Source organism: Brachyhypopomus gauderio, chromosome 5 (genome assembly GCF_052324685.1).
Source record: "Brachyhypopomus gauderio isolate BG-103 chromosome 5, BGAUD_0.2, whole genome shotgun sequence".
Taxonomy (NCBI): domain Eukaryota; kingdom Metazoa; phylum Chordata; class Actinopteri; order Gymnotiformes; family Hypopomidae; genus Brachyhypopomus; species Brachyhypopomus gauderio.
The window spans coordinates 23,254,353-23,272,304 of NC_135215.1; the positions used below are offsets into that span (position 1 = coordinate 23,254,353).

The 17,952-nt window shown below is 42.5% G+C and overlaps 1 protein-coding gene across 1 annotated transcript; it reads right to left on the reverse strand.

The window, feature by feature from the left end:
- Positions 1–5,794: 5,794 nt before the first annotated feature.
- glipr1a (GLI pathogenesis-related 1a) lies at positions 5,795–17,610 on the reverse strand. The gene is made up of 6 exons (XM_077006550.1): positions 17,381–17,610; positions 16,990–17,238; positions 13,035–13,153; positions 7,441–7,526; positions 7,242–7,268; positions 5,795–7,139 (listed from the first exon to the last, which is right to left on the reverse strand). Exons 1-6 carry the CDS (start codon positions 17,561–17,563, stop codon positions 6,982–6,984), a joined length of 822 nt encoding a protein of 273 aa, XP_076862665.1. The 5' UTR covers positions 17,564–17,610; the 3' UTR covers positions 5,795–6,981.
- Between the last annotated feature and the right edge of the window lie 342 nt (positions 17,611–17,952).

Genomic DNA, 17,952 nt, shown 5'->3' on the forward strand with positions numbered 1-17,952 from the left:
TCCCCGTAAGTGATTTGAACATGCCAGGTAAGCAAATTACCAGTCAGGGATATACTCACCCGGGGGCGATCCCCCCGAGAGCCAGGGTCTCGGGCCGGGGCCGTCGTCTCTCCCACTTGCATAGGTTCGACCTGGTTTCTCTCCTGGGTGGGCTCCCGCGTCGGAACAGGCAGCATAGGCGTAGGCGTGGAAGTCTTGGCTCTGTCCTGCAGCAGACGGTCGTAGGTGATCGCCAGTCTCACCACCTCATTGAGCGACTGTTCCTCGGGACGACAGGACAGTTCGGCTCTTAACTCAGGCTTCAAACCATACAAAAATACGTCCGTGAGGGCCGCGTCGTTCCATCCCGTCCCCACGGCCAGGGTACGGAACTCCAGGATGATGGAACACCTCACGGAGTCCTCGAATGAACGAGTCATAGTTTAGGGTGAGGGGCGAGTCCCCTGACATAAGCGCCGCACCCCATGTAAGCGCCTTGTCCTTGAGGCGAGAAATGACGTACGCCACCTTGGCCTGGTCCGTCATTTGTGGCTGATACGTGAAATAGAGCCGGCATTGTACCAGGAAGCCCTCACAGCCCTCTGGCTCTCCTCCGTATGCCTCAGGAGGGCAGATGGGCACTCTCTCTCTCTGGGCAGCCCGTGTGTTACGGTCTGCTTCTACTTGTGTAGAAAGAGCCTGGAGACAACCCGTTATGGAGGACATCACATTCCTCAGCTCGTTTAGTTCTTGCTGCTGCTTTCCTATGGCCTGGCCCTGAAAGGCCACTACCTCTAGAGGCGACGTCTCGCTGCCTCCGGCCGCTCCAGGCTGCACATTCTGTGACGGGGTAACAGAGGCGGCCAGAGGCAATGGCTGTGCGTCATGTTCTTTATTATCCATGACCAGCAGCGATAACACACAGAAGCTTTAGGCTCACGAAGAGCAGAGAACCATCAAAACAAAAGGAAAAACGAAGGACTCCTCTCGTGCGACGTGTAACTCGCGGAGGAAGCGCGTTGTCCTCAGGAATGTGCAGCACTGGACTGCACGCCCTGTGGGAAGATAAAGGGAGCACACCAACCATGCACAGGTGTTAGTAATCAGGTGATTGTGAGCGTGGTAGTGGCCTAGTGCTAGGGGGTGTGTGATGTGTCCGTGCACGAGCGGGTACACGCGCCCTCTGGTGGCCACTCGGCCGACCCACCGTGACAGATAGATAACAATCAGAAGAACTGAATAAGTACTGTTGAGTTGTACTGCCAGATATTCAAACGTAGGATGTTCCCCTAATGAGATCTGCTTACAGCGGAATGCTTTATGGTAAAGACATGCAACACCACCACCTCTCTTATTTACTCTAGAGACATTAAAATAGTTAAAGTCGGGAGGCGAAGCTTCATTTAGCACTATTGCTCCATTGCTATCAAGCCAAGACTCTGTTAGAAAAAGAAAGTCCAGACAATAATCTTCAATTAATTTTGCTATTATAAAAGACTTGTTTGTGAGTGAGGGGACATTTAGTAGGGAGACTTTGAAGACTTGATGTGTTTGATCAGCATCACCTACATCACTTGTGCATTTCACTGGGATCAAATGTTGTTTGTTACAATGTTTTGTACCCTTATGTATTCTTCTGATTACATTTCTATTTCGATTCTGAGAGCCATGCCACCGGCTATTTAAAAGTACTGGAATGTAACACGGACTAGGAGAATGGGTTCCAGTGTGTCAGACCTGAGAATTCACTGAGTGTGCAGGAGAAGTAGGTGAGTTCCTACAGGACTGCAGACTGTAGTGTTGCAGAACCTCTTCAATCTCCTGGAGTTTACCTCTGAGACTGTGGACAGATTCTCTGACAGGAGATGGTGGGCTCCTTTGACTGACATTACTGACGTTACTGCTGGCGGTTGGGTGCAGGTTCCGCATATGAGTGATTCCATACATTAGATTATCCACAAGCATTTGAGTCCCAGCCCTGTTAGGGTGAAGCTGATCAGGTTTAAAAAGCTCAGGACGCCTCCAAAAGATGTTGAAATTGTCAATGAAGTTTACCTTCCGATGAGCACAGGCTGTAGCTGTAGTGAGCCAGCTGTTTAAAGCCAACAGTCTGGTAAAGTGACCACTGCCTCGACGTGCAGTTGGTATCGGTCCAGAAATGAACAATTTACACTGGGAAAACTCCAGAATGTCGAGCAGATGGTTAAAATCTCAGACTGTTGTTTGTAAACATCGCTAGAGCCGACATGTACAATCAGTCTTTCCGTAGCTGGATGATCATGCAAAATGTGTGGAATCATGGGTATCACTTCTAGGGTTGCCACCTGTCCCGGTTTTCCCGTCGCTGTCCCGGTTTGTCCCGGTTTTCCTTCTTTTTAATATTTGGTCCCGGCAAAAAAGAAAAAATTCATTTAATGTTCCAGTTTTCACTAGGTTAGTTCAAACGACTATTTAGACTGTTTCTGCACACTTTAAATCCATCTTTTTTTCTCGCTGTGTCCATTTTACACCCGCCCTCTGTAACATTTTACGTTACCCAACCCCCCCCCCCCCCCCCCCCCCCCCCCCCCCCGATGGCTGGTTGTTGGGACGACTCTTAGCATGCTTGTTAGCATGCTGCTGGCTAACACAGTTGGCAGCCTAGTGGTTGGTATGCTGATTGGGGTGTGCTTGATGTCCTTGATGTCCTGGAGAGGGAGGCAGTGTGTTGTGATGAGACTGCTCAATTTCTGCTACTTCAGTTGAGGCGAGAGCTCCATATCTGTTATCTAAAAGAATGTTCTGAAGATTGCTGCTTGCCGCCGCTGCTATGCTGGTTTCTGCTACGTTCCTTCCCCCGAACAAGAGTCCAGCCCTTATCATTGTTGTTGTTAACGGGATTAGGAGTTGAGGCCAAGATGAGCTTAGGCTTTGCCCCCAGTACATCCCAGCGACAATGCAGAAAAATGTCTCTTTCTTTGTCAGTCACAGGGGACGGTTTTATCGGCAGTTTGTGTGGCGAGAATCGAGTCCAGATATTCTTCCTTCTCCCTTATAGAATGTAAGGTATGGATTCTTTCCTGACAGTTTGATACACTCAGAGCAAATAGATGATGTGGAAGCATGAGCCATAATCGCAAAAGCACCGGGCACACAAGGCTCAAATATCCAAGTTAAAAATCCAAAGTGCAAAATTAACACCCAAAAAGTTCTGGCAGGTATTTCACAGCTGGAAACAATATCAGCTGCTGATAAAACAGTGCACAAAACCACTAACTCACAAGGTTGAGGCACAAAAAACAGTTTGGACTGTCGGAATGTCAAAAATGCTAAATTATCCTTTATAGATGAATGTAAAAAAGCTTACCAAGTGAAGTAACGAGTAATGGATCCTTTTAACTTGTAAAAATAACTTTAACTTGTAGATATAACTCAAATAAATGAAAAAAACAGTGAATGACAGGCAGAGCTGGCAGAAAAGCATCTGTACAGGAGGAAAGCAGGAAGTGATCCTAGAGAGCAACTGACTCACGGAGGCTTCCATACAGATTTGCATGGCCCCACATGATCAGTTTTCAAATGGTAGCACTAAAGTAGTGATAGAATCATATAGCATGCAAAACTTTTTATTTAAAACATTTTTCAGACATCCACTGTAGGTTTATACAACTTATGTGAACCAGCTACACGTAATATTATAAATTGCACACCAGTTTGTTAATAACAAGTAAGAGGTATTTAGACATAAAGTAGACAGGGCTGTTTGTCAATGGCTGTATTGTACTGTATTGGGTCTTCCTTTTCACACCTGTCTTTGGATCAAAGACTTCATGACAGGGGCAAACAAAGGGTTAGAGTAGGACCTCACACTTCTTCAGCCATTAGCCTCAGCACAGGTGCCCCTCAAGGCTGTGTGCTGTGTCTTTTGCTCTACACCCTCTACATCCATGACTGCACCACTGTTCACACCAGCAACACGATAGTAAAGTCTGCCGATGTTACAACCATTTTGGGTCTTGATCACTGCGACGAGACAGCCTATCGGGATGAGGTACAATGGCTGTCATTGTGGTGCACAGACAACAATCTATGTCTGAATACATCAAAGACAAAGGAGCTTGTCATTGATTTTAGGAAGACAAAATAAATCATCCAACCCATCACCATCAATGGGGATTGTGTAGAAAGGGTCACAGACTTTCGCTTCCTGGGTATTCATATTCAGGAGGACCTATCCTGGGGTGTGAACACCAAGGAACTTACAGAGAAGACACAACAGAGACTCTTTCTGAGGATTCTCAGGACCAACAGCATTAATCAGAGGCTGTTGGTGTCCTTTTACCGTTCCACCATAGAGAGCATCCTCACTCACGGACTCTGTGTGTGGTTCTCCAGTTGCACTGCAGCACACAGAAAAGAAATACAGAGGATTGTGAGGTCTCCTTACCCACCCTGGAGAATCTACACAGCTCTTGTTGTCTTCAAAAAATCCATAAAATCATCAGGGACAATTCTCACCCGGTCAACCTAGAGCTGCTACCATCAAGTAGAAGGTACTGAACAATTAAAACAAGGACAAATCGGCTCAGAAACAGCTTTTACTCTACTGCTATTCGGACACTAAATAACTCGTAATTGTTGACTATTCCCATTTGCTTCTTATTGTTACAAGTTGGTCTTGTAGAGACCTTTGCTTCTAAAGCTATTTGTTATTTGTTAAATACTTTCTTGTAAATTACTGTAATTTATAGTTTATTTAAAATATTTTAAACACTTTACACCACAAGTAAGGCACCTTAATTTTGTTATACCTGGTATAATGACAAAAAAGATATTCTGATTCTGAAAAGTCCCAAATATCTTACCTTTAATTAAATAACATAATATTTAAACAATAAATATAACAGTGGTCGAATACTTGGGAGACGGTAGCATCTCTTTTCATGTGATGTAAAAAAAAAAATTATTATTATTTCGAATCAAATCGACCATATATGTATTTGTATAAATATGTAACTTAATTAAGCTGAAGGTGCTGGAAAATATTGAAAATGGACCTTGAAAGTGCCGTACAAGTGCTTGAATTCCACCTTGTAAAGGTGTATGAACCCTGCAAACATAACGCAAAACATAGCGCTGAAGAGCGGAAAGCGGCCTCGCAATGCGATAGTGGAGCCATCGTGATTGCATCATTTTTGCCGCACGGACCCTTGTGCCAGTTGCGACGTGTCAAGTATAAGCAGCTATATGGGTAGTGCAACAGATTGCTCTTGTTACCACCATCCTTGACAACTTTTGCTTGACAGTATTTGCAGTAAGTGGCTGTTTTGTCCATGTCCGACATTTAAAACCCTATGTACTTTGACAACAGACACGGCTCCTTTCTTTGGCAAAAGTTCCTTTGGGGCATCATCTTTTACTTCAATGTCTGGTAGAATTTGTGGTTCAGAATATCCCTCGTTTTCAGCAAGCTAGATTTGCGCTCTGTTGTATGTGTGCTTAGTGGCTCAGCAATAAAAAGCATCCCTTGAGAAAAAACGACTGTGCTGCGTTCCAGACACATTTAGGCTATTTAAACTGGTGTGGCCGGTATATGAAAAATTCTTATCATAACAAAAATAAACACCGGTTTTCGGTGCACTAATAGAAATGCCTCCAAACACCTGAGCTGCAATGACAGTTTCTGGATTGTGTACAATTTCACAGATGTCAAAAAGGAAGTAACAGGCGTTTATTGAAAGTGACATTTAATTCTAATAAATATCAATAAATATCATTCACATCTTGTTTTTACTGTTTTACAAATATGTTGAGAACATATTTGCTCAAAAGGTAATCAAAAAAAGAAATGTAAAATTTATAACACTAGGTATAATCCAACAGGTACGGTGCTGAGACACAGTTTGAGTGAGTGTGATGGAGTGAGTAGGATCAGATACATTTTTATAGTGCAGGGAGATTTTGCAAAGTCTCATTCCGCCTGAGGTAGTGAGCTCTTCTGCCGTTTCCTTCATTTTCACTCAAAGCTCTTATTTATGGTTGCAGATAATAGGAATGAAATATTACTGTGCACTCATTAGGACTCACCAGAGTTCATATAGCTCCAGAGGCTACACATTGTCCTGCTGCAAAAACAGTATGAAAGTCTCATGTAGTTATTGATGTAAAACACACCTATCTTCTGAAGGACAGTACAGAAAACTTAGCTTCGACTATCTAGAACAAAAGGGACAAATAAGTAACTGTTCATTTTATTGTCAATACCACAATAAACAAGCAAATGAATTGATACAAGCTGTGCTGTATTATAGAAAGTGGACACGATTTGCACATGGGCAACTGTGTGTAACACCATTACATTAAAAAAAAACATCTGTTGTAGCAATACCTGTCTGATATTTTGTAAGTGTACAATTGCACACTGCAACACATCTATGCATCTATCACACAGTTCTTCCAGCATCCTGTACTTCTCCCCACCCATCACTGTTAAGATTCTACCCAAAGCACAACTGGTGTCCTCAACACAACAGTAACACTGTTACATGTCCTTGGGTTTTGAGTCAGTGCCAGTTCATCAGATGAAGCAGTATTGCTGGGGGAGTTTTGTCTGTGTTACTGTTGAGAGCAGTCTGCCACCAAATAATGTACATGCCAATAGTGACCTTGTGGCACAAAGACAAATTGTGTAAATGTGCCAAGTCATTTCTTATAAAGTACAGATTCTAATGAAGTCAGTAGTAAATGGAATTGCAAAGGAAATCCTGAACAAAAATAAGCATGAAGGCTGTTTTGTAAGCTTGACACTTCATGGTGACGCTTCACTTCCTCTACTTCTAGTTTTTTTTTATAATTGCTTCAACATCATTGTTAAACACACACACAATTTCTCAAGCAATCTTGTACTTTTATCTTTAGTTTATAGAAGTTGTGCTGCACACATTTCAAATTTTATCAAGCAAAAAGTAAAACGTTTAGGAAGGATGGATGGGTGGAAGGTTGTGGTTTAACCACATTCTTCTGTCAGGAAGTGTAAGCAAAGAGATTTGTATAGCGATGCTGAAGGAAGTATATGTAGCTGAAGATAAAAAACAGAGAAATGGGTCTGATGATGAGTACAGTTTTACAGAATGACCCACACAAAAACAGAGCAGGATCCCAGTCAGGAGTCCAGTTATATCCTACAAATATGCACAAATAAGACACCAATAAGAAACACACAGAAGTGTATAACGCTTAAAATACTTGTGACATTGAAATGATTACAAAATAGAAACACTTACGTCTAGGTGCTTCTCGAGTGACATTGTCTGCAGAAACACATTTGATATATATTGATGCATATATTGTTTGGTATTCCTGTATATTAGCAGTATTCTAGTTCAGTACCCTTTGATGCTAACCTAATGTAATGGCTAGGACATATTCTATGAGTAAGAGCATCTCCTAAATGCCAAAAATGTAAATGTAAAATGTACTCACGGCAAAGTTGGTTATCACACTTCTCATTGCCACAACTGCTGCAGGACACTCCATTCATGTAGGGAGAATGACCATGGTAATTTCCTCTGTGGGATTGGAATATATGTTAAATAGGAAAACAAAAAATAAAAAATAGAGAATCTGGAAAGTTGTCCCAGTGGCAATAGGTGCAGGAGCAGTCAGTAGATCCCAGAAATCAGTCTCAATCCAGTAGATCACAATACTAGCAACTCCAGGCCCCCAGGTATGGGGGACTCGGACAATCTATATATATAGTGGGGAGAACAAGTATTTGATACACTGCTGATTTTTCAGGTTTTCCCACTTGCAAAGCACAGAAGACTGTAATTTTTATCATAAGTACCCTTCAACTGTGAGTGATGGAATCTAAAACAAAAATCCAGAAAAATACATTATATGATTTTTAAATAATTAATTTCCATTTTATTGTGTGAAATAAGTATTTGTTACACCAGAAAAAGAAACTTAATATTTGGTACAGAAACCTTTGTTTGCAATTACAGAGATGAGACGTTTCCTGTAGTTCTTGACAAGGTTTGCACACACTGCAGCAGGGATTTTGGCCCACTCCTCCATAGAGATCTCCTCCAGAGCCTTCAGGTTTCGTGGCTGTCGCTGGGCCACACGGACTTTAAGCTCCTTCCAAAGATTTTCTATTGGATTCAGGTCTGGAGACTGGCTAGGCCACTCCAGGACCTTAAGATGTTTCCTATGGAGAAACTCTTTATGCCCGGTTCACACTACACGATTTTAGGCTGGTTTTTCAGTCGCCGACAGTTTTTTGTAGATCGCCGATAGTCGGGGGGCAAATCGGCGATCACTCATCGCTCGCTCAGTCGTGTAGTGTGAACTGCTGAAAGACGCTCGCCAAGACGCTCGCCGACTCATCGCAGACGACCGGCAGATATCTAGCGTGTTTAATATCTAGCAGTCGGCGACTGGGAGTCGGCAGCAGCGTCTAGCTACAGCCAATGGGAACAGCGGCTAGCTACAGCCAATGGGAACGCGGAGAGAGAACCGCGGCACCGCTGAAGATATCTCTGAAGAATGTAAAAAACTTTCAAGAATGCTTTCAAAACAGTAACCCAGCAAACACACAAAATCCTCACCTTTCTTACAACTTTACTACAACACTGTGTTTAAGTTATTGTGACAGCACTGGAGAAATAGTGCGATTGATTATATCTATGTTCACTGCAACGGAGAGATTAAATAATTCTGGCAACTTGGGACTATGGAGTGTTTAAACGGTAAAAAAAAAAAAAAAATATATATATATATATATATATAATAATGAAAATTTGGAGTACATGTACATTGTTTTTTTCTTCTACGTGGTGTTGCTGGTTCTGGGAGAGTTTCGTTTTTGTGTTCTCGTGTTTTTGGACGGCAGCCAGATGAGTCGGCGATTCCCCAGTCGTTTAATTTGTGAGCCCGCGTCGCCGATCAGTCATGTAGTGTGAAAGCCACAACAACTGAAAGACTCGCGATTACAGCACAACCAGTCATGTAGTGCGAATGGCACAAAAACCTGACGACTGAAAAGTCGTGTAGTGTGAACCTGGCATTAGTTGCCCTGGCTATGTGTTTTGGGTCGTTATCATGCTGGACGACCCAGCCACGACCCATCTTCAGTGCTCTTACTGAGGGAAGGAGGTTGTTGGCCAAAATCTCACGATGCATGGCCCCATCCATCCTTCCCACAATACGGTGCAGTCGTCCTGTCCCCTTTGCAGAAAAGCATCCCCAAAGAATGATGTTTCCACCGCCATGCTTCACGGTTGGGATGGTGTTCTTGGGGTTGTACTCATCATTCTTCTTCCTCCAAACATGACGAGTGGAGTTTAAACCAAAAAGTTCTATTTTTGTCTCATCAGACCACATGACCTTCTCCCATTCCTCCTCTGGATCATTCAGATGGTCATGTGCAAACTTCAGATGGGCTTTGACATGCGTTGGCTTGAGGAAGGGCACCTTGCGTGCACTGCAGGATTTTAATCCTTGACGGCGTAGAGTGTTACTGATTGTTTTCTTTGAGACTGTGGTCCCAGCTCTATTCAGGTCATTGACCAGGTCCTGCCGTGTAGTTCTGGGCTCATTCCTCACCTTCCTCAAGATCATTGATGCTCCACGAGGTGAGATCTTGCATGGCGCCCTAGACTGAGGGAGATTTTCCATTATTTTGCATTTCTTCCATTTTCTAATAATTGAACAGTTGTTGCCTTCTCACCAAGCTGCTTGCCTATTGTCCTGTAGCCCATCCCAGCCTTGTGGAGGTCTACAATTTTATCCCTGAAGTCCTTACACAGCTCTCTGGTCTTGGGCATTGTGGAGATGCTGGAGTCTGACTGATTGAGTGTGTGGACAGGTGTCTTTTATACAGTTAATGAGTTCAAACAGGTGCAGTTACAGGAAATGAGTGGAGAACAGGAGGGCTTCTTAAAGAAGAAGTAACATGTCTGTGAGACACAAAATTCTTACTGGTTGATAGGTGATCAAATACTTATTTCACACAATAAAATGGAAATTAATTATTTAAAAATCATACAATGTATTTTTCTGGATTTTTGTTTTAGATTCCATCACTCACAGTTGAAGAGTACCTATGATAAAAATTACAGTCTTCTACATGCTTTGCAAGTGGGAAAACCTGAAAAATCAGCAGTGTATCAAATACTTGTTCTCCCCACTGTATATATATATATATATATATATATATATATATATATATATATATATATATATATATATAAAGGGAACACTCAAATAACACATCCTAGATCTGAATGAATGAAATATTCTCATTGAATACTTTGTTCTGTACAAAGTTGAATGTGCTGACAACAAAATCACACAAAAATCATCAATGGAAATCAAATTTATTAACCAATGGAGGCCTGGATTTGGAGCCACACACAAAATTAAAGTGGAAAAACACACTACAGGCTGATCCAACTTTGATGTAATGTCCTTAAAACAAGTCATAATGAGGCTCAGTATTGTGTGTGGCCTCCATGTGCCTGTATGACCTCCCTACAACGCCTGGGCATGCTCCTGATGAGGTGGCGAATGGTCTCCTGAGGGATCTCCTCCCAGACCTGGACTAAAGCATCCGCCAACTCCTGGACAGTCTGTGGTGCAACATGACATTGGTGGATGGAGGGAGACATGATGTCCCAGATGTGCTCAATCGGATTCAGGTCTGGGGAACGGGCAGGCCAGTCCATAGCTTCAATGCCTTCATCTTGCAGGAACTGCTGACACACTCCAGCCACATGAGGTCTAGCATTGTCCTGCATTAGGAGGAACCCAGGGCCAACCGCACCAGCATATGGTCTCACAAGGGGTCTGAGGATCTCATCTCTGTACCTAATGGCAGTCAGGCTACCTCTGGTGAGCACATGGAGGGCTGTGCGGCCCTCCAAAAAAATGCCACCCCACACCATTACTGACCCACTGCCAAACCGGTCATGCTGAAGGATGTTGCAGGCAGCAGATCGCTCTCCACGGCGTCTCCAGACACTGTCACGTCTGTCACATGTGCTCAGTGTGAACCTGCTTTCATCTGTGAAGAGCACAAGGCACCAGTGGTGAATTTGCCAATCCTGATGTTCTCTGGCAAATGCCAAGCATCCTGCACGGTGTTGGGCTGTGAGCACAACCCCCATCTGTGGACATCGGACCCTCATATCATCCTCATGGAGTCGGTTTCTAACCCTTTGTGCAGACACATGCACATTTGTGGCCTGCTGGAGGTCATTTTGCAGGGCTCTGGCAGTGCTCCTCCTGTTCCTTCTTGCATAAAGGCGGAGGTAGCGGTCCTGCTGCTGGGTTGTTGCCCTCCTACGGCCTCCTCCACGTCTCCTGGTGTACTGGCCTGTCTCCTGGTAGCGCCTCCAGCCTCTGGACAATACGCTGACAGACACAGCAAATCTTCTTGCCACATTATTAACCAGAGACGTCTTTACCAGAGACCGTCTTCACACGCTCACATGACATACATCCGATTTCTCACAATGAAAAAAAATCTAGTTTATTTACCTCCGATCTACATCTATGATTCAATGAGTTACTAGTTCGCTCTGGCGGCAACCACCGGCGATCGATCGATCGCGATATAATATTTAATTTGTGTCTTAATTTGTGTGTAATTTAACGTTTGATGTGGGAGTCTCCTGTGTTAAACTGGCGCTTAGCATCTCCACAGATTGCAATTTGGTTACTAGCACACTGCTTTGGATAGAAGCATCTGTTAATGTAGTGTATTTCGATGTGATATAATTAACCGGGGTATATAAACCACCCTGTTGGTAGTACTCATCTAATGGCGAACTTACTTCGATGTGTTTTTTCAAGTTTGATGGTGAGTTCATAAATGATGACAGCGATGTGTTCTTTGGAATGCAGAGGAGGAATACGAATCATTTTTCTTTTCGAAGAATTCAAACAATTGGGCTAAATAAGGCCAGGGGTGTTGGGGGAAGCCATCTGTTGCAGCCATGTCAGATCCACAGCCATTTAGGGTACAAATCTTAATCTCTTACTGAGCACTGATTGGTTATAGTCTGTGACACGGTACACTTTAACCTTTCAGTATTTTATTAAGCGTTGATTTAAAAATGCAAAAGGAACAAGATGTTTCTGTAAATGTAACGAAGTGAAAAGTAAAAAGTCTTACCAAATAAAAGTACTTGAGTAAAGTACAGATACATGGAAATGTTACTTAAGTACAGTAACAAATTACATTTACTTAGTTACTGTCCACCACTGGAATAGGGAGACTATTTGAAGCTGTTTACCAACAAAAATCTTTGTACTGTAACGATGGGTACAGGAGGAAGGACAAGGTACGAAGTCCAACTGCAACATATTGTCATTACCTTTATTTTAAGTGGTGTAGCGCAGACAGTGCACATATAACAAAAATACACTCACATGCGAGACTCAGACAAAGACGAGCACGGGACACTGTGTGAACACACATTTAAATAGACAAACCACTTAAGCCCCGAGTGATCATGAGACGAGCCACAAGTGAGACCAATGAACATGCTCAGACACAACCACACGCACAGAAATACATAGACAGGCATAACTAGATGTAGACTATGTAGACACACGCCCAAAGGGGAGGGGTCCGGAGCTGTAGCGCGACATATACAAAGTATGAAATACATTTCAGTAAAAGCAATCTATGTTTGATTTCTTTGCATGTGTGGATTCCCATAGCTTCCACACAAGGATAATACATATAGTCAGGCATACTTGGGGGCAGTCGTGGCCTGACGGTTAGGGAACTGGTCTTGTGACCGGAGGGTCGTGGGTTCGATTCCCAGACAGGCCATGACTGAGGTGCCCTTGAGCAAGGCACCTAACCCCAACTGCTCCCCGGGTGCCGGGCTAGGGCTGCCCACCGCTCTGGGCACGTGTGATCCACAGCCCCCTAGTAATCACTAGTGTGTGTGTGTGTGTTCTGACTGCACAGATGGGTTAAAAGCGGAGGACAAATTTTGATTGGGGTGTAAAAAATCACAATTGACAAAATATGGCACATTTCATTTCATTTCACTTACCCTGGTGCATAGTTGCACACAAATATAGCTCCTGGAGTGGATGAGAAACTTGTTTTAGCCACCCCATTTGGACATGCCTGCACGGCACAACCAACCAGGTATGTATCTGCCCATACGACCTGCAAAGTAATTGCATATTCATGAGTCCTGATCACAGATCACAGTGTAGTCTGGTGTATAAAGTCTGCACATATACACTGCTCAAAAAATAAAGGGAACTGATCTGAATGAATGAAATATTCTCACTGAATACTTTGTTTTGTACAAAGTTGAATGTGCTGACAACAAAATCACACAAAAATCAAATTTCTTAACCAATGGAGGCCTGGATTTGGAGCCACACACAAAATTAAAGTGGAAAAACACACAGGCTGACCCAACTTTGATGTAATGTCCTTAAAACAAGTCAAAATGAGGCTCAGTAGTGTGTGTGGCCTCCACGTGCCTGTATGACCTCCCTACAATGCCTGGGCATGCTCCTGATGAGGTGGCGAATGGTCTCCTGAGGGATCTCCTCCCAGACCTGGACTAAAGCATCCGCCAACTCCTGGACAGTCTGTGGTGCAACGTGACGTTGGTGGATAGAGCGAGACATGATGTCCCAGATGTGCTCAGTCGGATTCAGGTCTGGGGAACGGGCGGGCCAGTCCATAGCTTCAATGCCTTCATCTTGGGCTGTACGGCCCTCCAAAGAAATGCCACCCCACACCATTACTGACCCTCTGCCAAACCGGTCATGCTGAAGGATGTTGCAGGCAGCAGATCGCTCTCCATGGCGTCTCCAGACACTGTCACGTCTGTCACATGTGCTCAGTGTGAACCTGCTTTCATCTGTGAAGAGCACAAGGCGCCAGTGGCGAATTTGCCAATCCTGGTGTTCTCTGGCAAATGCCAAGCATCCTGCACGGTGTTGGGCTGTGAGCACAACCCCCATCTGTGGACGTTGGGCCCTCATACCATCCTCATGGAGTCGGTTTCTAACCGTTTGTGCAGACACATGCACATTTGTGGCCTGCTGGAGGTCATTTTGCAGGGCTCTGGCAGTGCTCCTCCTGTTCCTTCTTGCACAAAGGCGGAGGTAGCGGTCCTGCTGCTGGGTTCTTGCCCTCCTACGGCCTCCTCCACGTCTCCTGGTGTACTGGCCTGTCTCCTGGTAGTGCCTCCAGCCTCTGGACACTACGCTGACAGACAGACACAGCAAACCTTCTAGCCACAGCTCGTATTGATGTGCCATCCTGGATAAGCTGCACTACCTGAGCCACTTGTGTGGGTTGTAGAGTCCGTCTCATGCTACCACGAGTGTGAAAGGACCACCAACATTCAAAAGTGACCAAAACATCAGCCAGAAAGCATAGGTACTGAGAAGTGGTCTGTGGTCACCACCTGCAGAACCACTCCTTTAAAGGGGGGGTCTTGCTAATTGCCTCTCATTTCTACCTGTTGTCCATTTGCACAACAGCAGGTGAAATTGATTCACAATCCGTGTTGCTTCCTAACTGAACAGGTTGGTTTCACAGAAGTGTGGTTGACTTGGAGTTATATTGTGTTGTTTAAGTGTTACCTTTATTTTTTTGAGCAATATATATATATATATATATATATATATGTACATATATACATATATACAGTCCATGACATAAGTTATATCGCTGATCCATGTTGTGGAAACAAAAGCTTATAACCTGACTTTAAATTAATCGATTGGTTTTAGAAATGACTCATATGAAAGCTGAAACCCTCCCAAATGAGATTTAATTTATGAAAATAAATTTGCTTCACTGCAAATTTTGATCATTTTGATCATTTAATGAACACAGAAAGGTCAGATTTTGGCAAGACAAAAGTTTTGTCGCTTTGTCATATGATGCACCCAATCCTAGTTTACAGCCTCACCTGTGCTCACTAATTGATTGGTTAATTAGCGGGTGTGTATAAAAGGAACTCCAGCACCCCAGACCTTCACTTGCACTGCATCTTGACCTCTGACAACATGCCAAAATTCCATCTTGTGACCAAAGCTTTGATTATCAAGATGCTGAAGACCAAATCCACTGCAGAGGTGGCTGGCACCTTTAATGTGTCTCAGCGTCAAGTACAAAGAATTAAAAAAAGATTTGAAGAGACTGGGGATGTTTTTGACAAGCCCAGGTCCGGCAGACCCCACAAGTCAACTGCTCGGGAGGAACGTTTGTTGATTAGAAAATCCAAAGCCAGTCCCTCTTCCACTGCAGCAGAGCTCCACCAGGCCTGGTCACCTCAAGTCCCTGTGTCAACTAGAACAGTTTGTAGGATTCTGTCTCAAAATGACCTCCATGGTCGAATCAGTGCCCAGAAGCCAGCACTAAACAAAGGATGGACACTGGAAAAGTGGCAGAAGGTGAATTTCTCAGATGAATCTTCAGCTGAATTACACCACAGCCACCGCAAAAACTGCAGGAGACCTACTGGAGCCCGTATGGATCCAAGATTCACCCAGAAAACAGTCAAGTTCAGTGGTGGAAAGATCATGGTCTGGGGTTACATTCAGTATGAAGGTGTGCGAAACATTTGCAAGGTGGAAGGCAATATCAAGAAGTAAAAAACGCAAATTATCCTAATTTGAGTTTGAAAACATGCGTATCAGATTTGATACTCCAGGTATTATTGCAATTAGTTATTTGTTGAATGTTGATAAATAAATACATAAATATTATGCCAATACAAATAATACATTAGAAAAAAAGTAATACACATTAGGCAAGGTTTTTAACTATTATTTATATTACAGAAATTCTATTTTTTTTCTTTAGATGTCCAAAATATTCAGTGTACAGGATGTGTTGGCTCAGATTTTACGTTTTGAAAGAAAAAGACTTGTTTGAAAATTATTTTGTTAACTTCATGAAATCTGTTTTCATTAAAAACAACGTTTTAACTGATATAATGAATAAAAGAGAATATATGCAGCGTCCAGCATCACAGAAATGACAGACACAGTTTTATAGAATGTTTAAATAGATTCCATACGTAAACGCAAATTCCTACTGTATCATATATGTGATACATTAGGGATATAAGTTATCCAAAAAAATAAATAATAAAAATTGTGATTTTTACTTAAAGGTTAAAAATAAATTCATGATTTTAAATAAATTGGAATTTTTTTTATGATTATTTCATGTCAGGTCTTATAGGGTTAATTATTTGTGGTAAGTTATTATAATAACAGTTGAAATTGTAAGGTACATAAAGCCCACTTTAATAAAACACAGTTTTAACATTAGTTCTATGTGCAACAAGGGTTTGGGGGGATACCGATATTGAGGTGTTGCTTAAGCACAAACATGTTTTATTGACAATGGCACACAACGCAAAACAAACATGCTTGACTTTATACAAACACTTATGTATACCTAACAGGGACTGGGGTAGAACAAAGACGTGCAACAGGCACAACATCGACACACATTAAATATTCTAACACAAATACCAAACAAGTGAACACATAATTAATTAGATAAGTAACAGGTACAATGAATGAACACACAACACAGAACAACACCCACAAACACACACACACACACAGACAGCAATAATTACAATAATGAGACAATTGGCAACCGATGAACACACACACAAAACCACACCCATATATGGACGTACATATATGGACATGAACGGACACAGACTACTCATACACATGCCCAAAAGGAGGCAAGAGGGGCTGTACTATGACAGAAAATAAATACTGGTGAAGATTTATGTTTGAAGTCTACCTTACACCCTAGTGAACATAAAAAAAAACTTAGAATCAAGTACACAAATAAAGTTTGAAGTCAGGCTGGAAGAATGCTTTGTTATAGAATAAAATTACTTTTGATGTTTTTACCCAGGACAGATGTTATTGTGCCACAGTAAAGTATTATTTAAGACAACAAATTTGTGCTTAAGGAATGTTTATCTTTGGAGGAATTACTTGCGTGTAGTGCCCACAGACATTGTTGCAGTGAAGACTGTGGTACTCATAAAAATGATACTCTGCAATCCAGTCTTCAATGGCTTTCTTTACTGAAAACGTGCTATATGGTGCTCCTGCCCAGATGTTTTCCCCCACAGTGGTGAAAACAGGATGGACCCTGCCTGTCTCACCAAGGTAAATATTGTGTTCATAGACACATTTTCTTGCCCATGCTCTTGCTGTGATTGCGAGGCTTTCATCCCATGTCTGCAAGCAGATACAAGCCAAATATCATTACAGTCTTGGTGCTTTGTTTAGCATTTGTGTCACTTATATTAGCAGTTTTGTTAAAGAAAGTACAAATGATTATAATCTTACACTCTGTTGCTTTAAAAAGACTTCTGCTTACCATGTAACGCATGTTGCTAGCAGGGGGAGAGACATTCGATCTACCTGCATTGTGCTCTCTCAGGCAAGCCTCAATGAATGCCTTGTCTACAATATCGCAAAATGGGTTTGTGGTTGTTCTGAAAGCAAGTGAGAACAGCAGAAGAATCAGAAAGCTTAGGGATTGGTGCCAGTCATGCATCATGGGAGTAGATAATGCAGGGTCTGTTTGAGAAATGGCAAGATATTTACAAGAAATTTGTTGAGTTGCATCCTTTTTTCTGTTGTACAAGAGGAAGGATGTTGATGAATGACAAAGTGAAGCAATGACACAAAATTCACATACTGAGAATGGGAGAACAAATAAGCTTATTTCCTGCATAGCTCACCGCTAATGAACTTGACAATTTTTGGGTTTTAATAATTCTTCATGACAAAAATATTAGACATATTGTTTACAGGCACACATACTCACACATTATATATACAGTGTTGCTTGAAAGTTTGAGAACCACCAAAACATGGTCATGGCTTTAAAAAATCTTATAAAATTAATGTCCAAATCTCAAGCATACCTTCCAAATAAGGAAGATG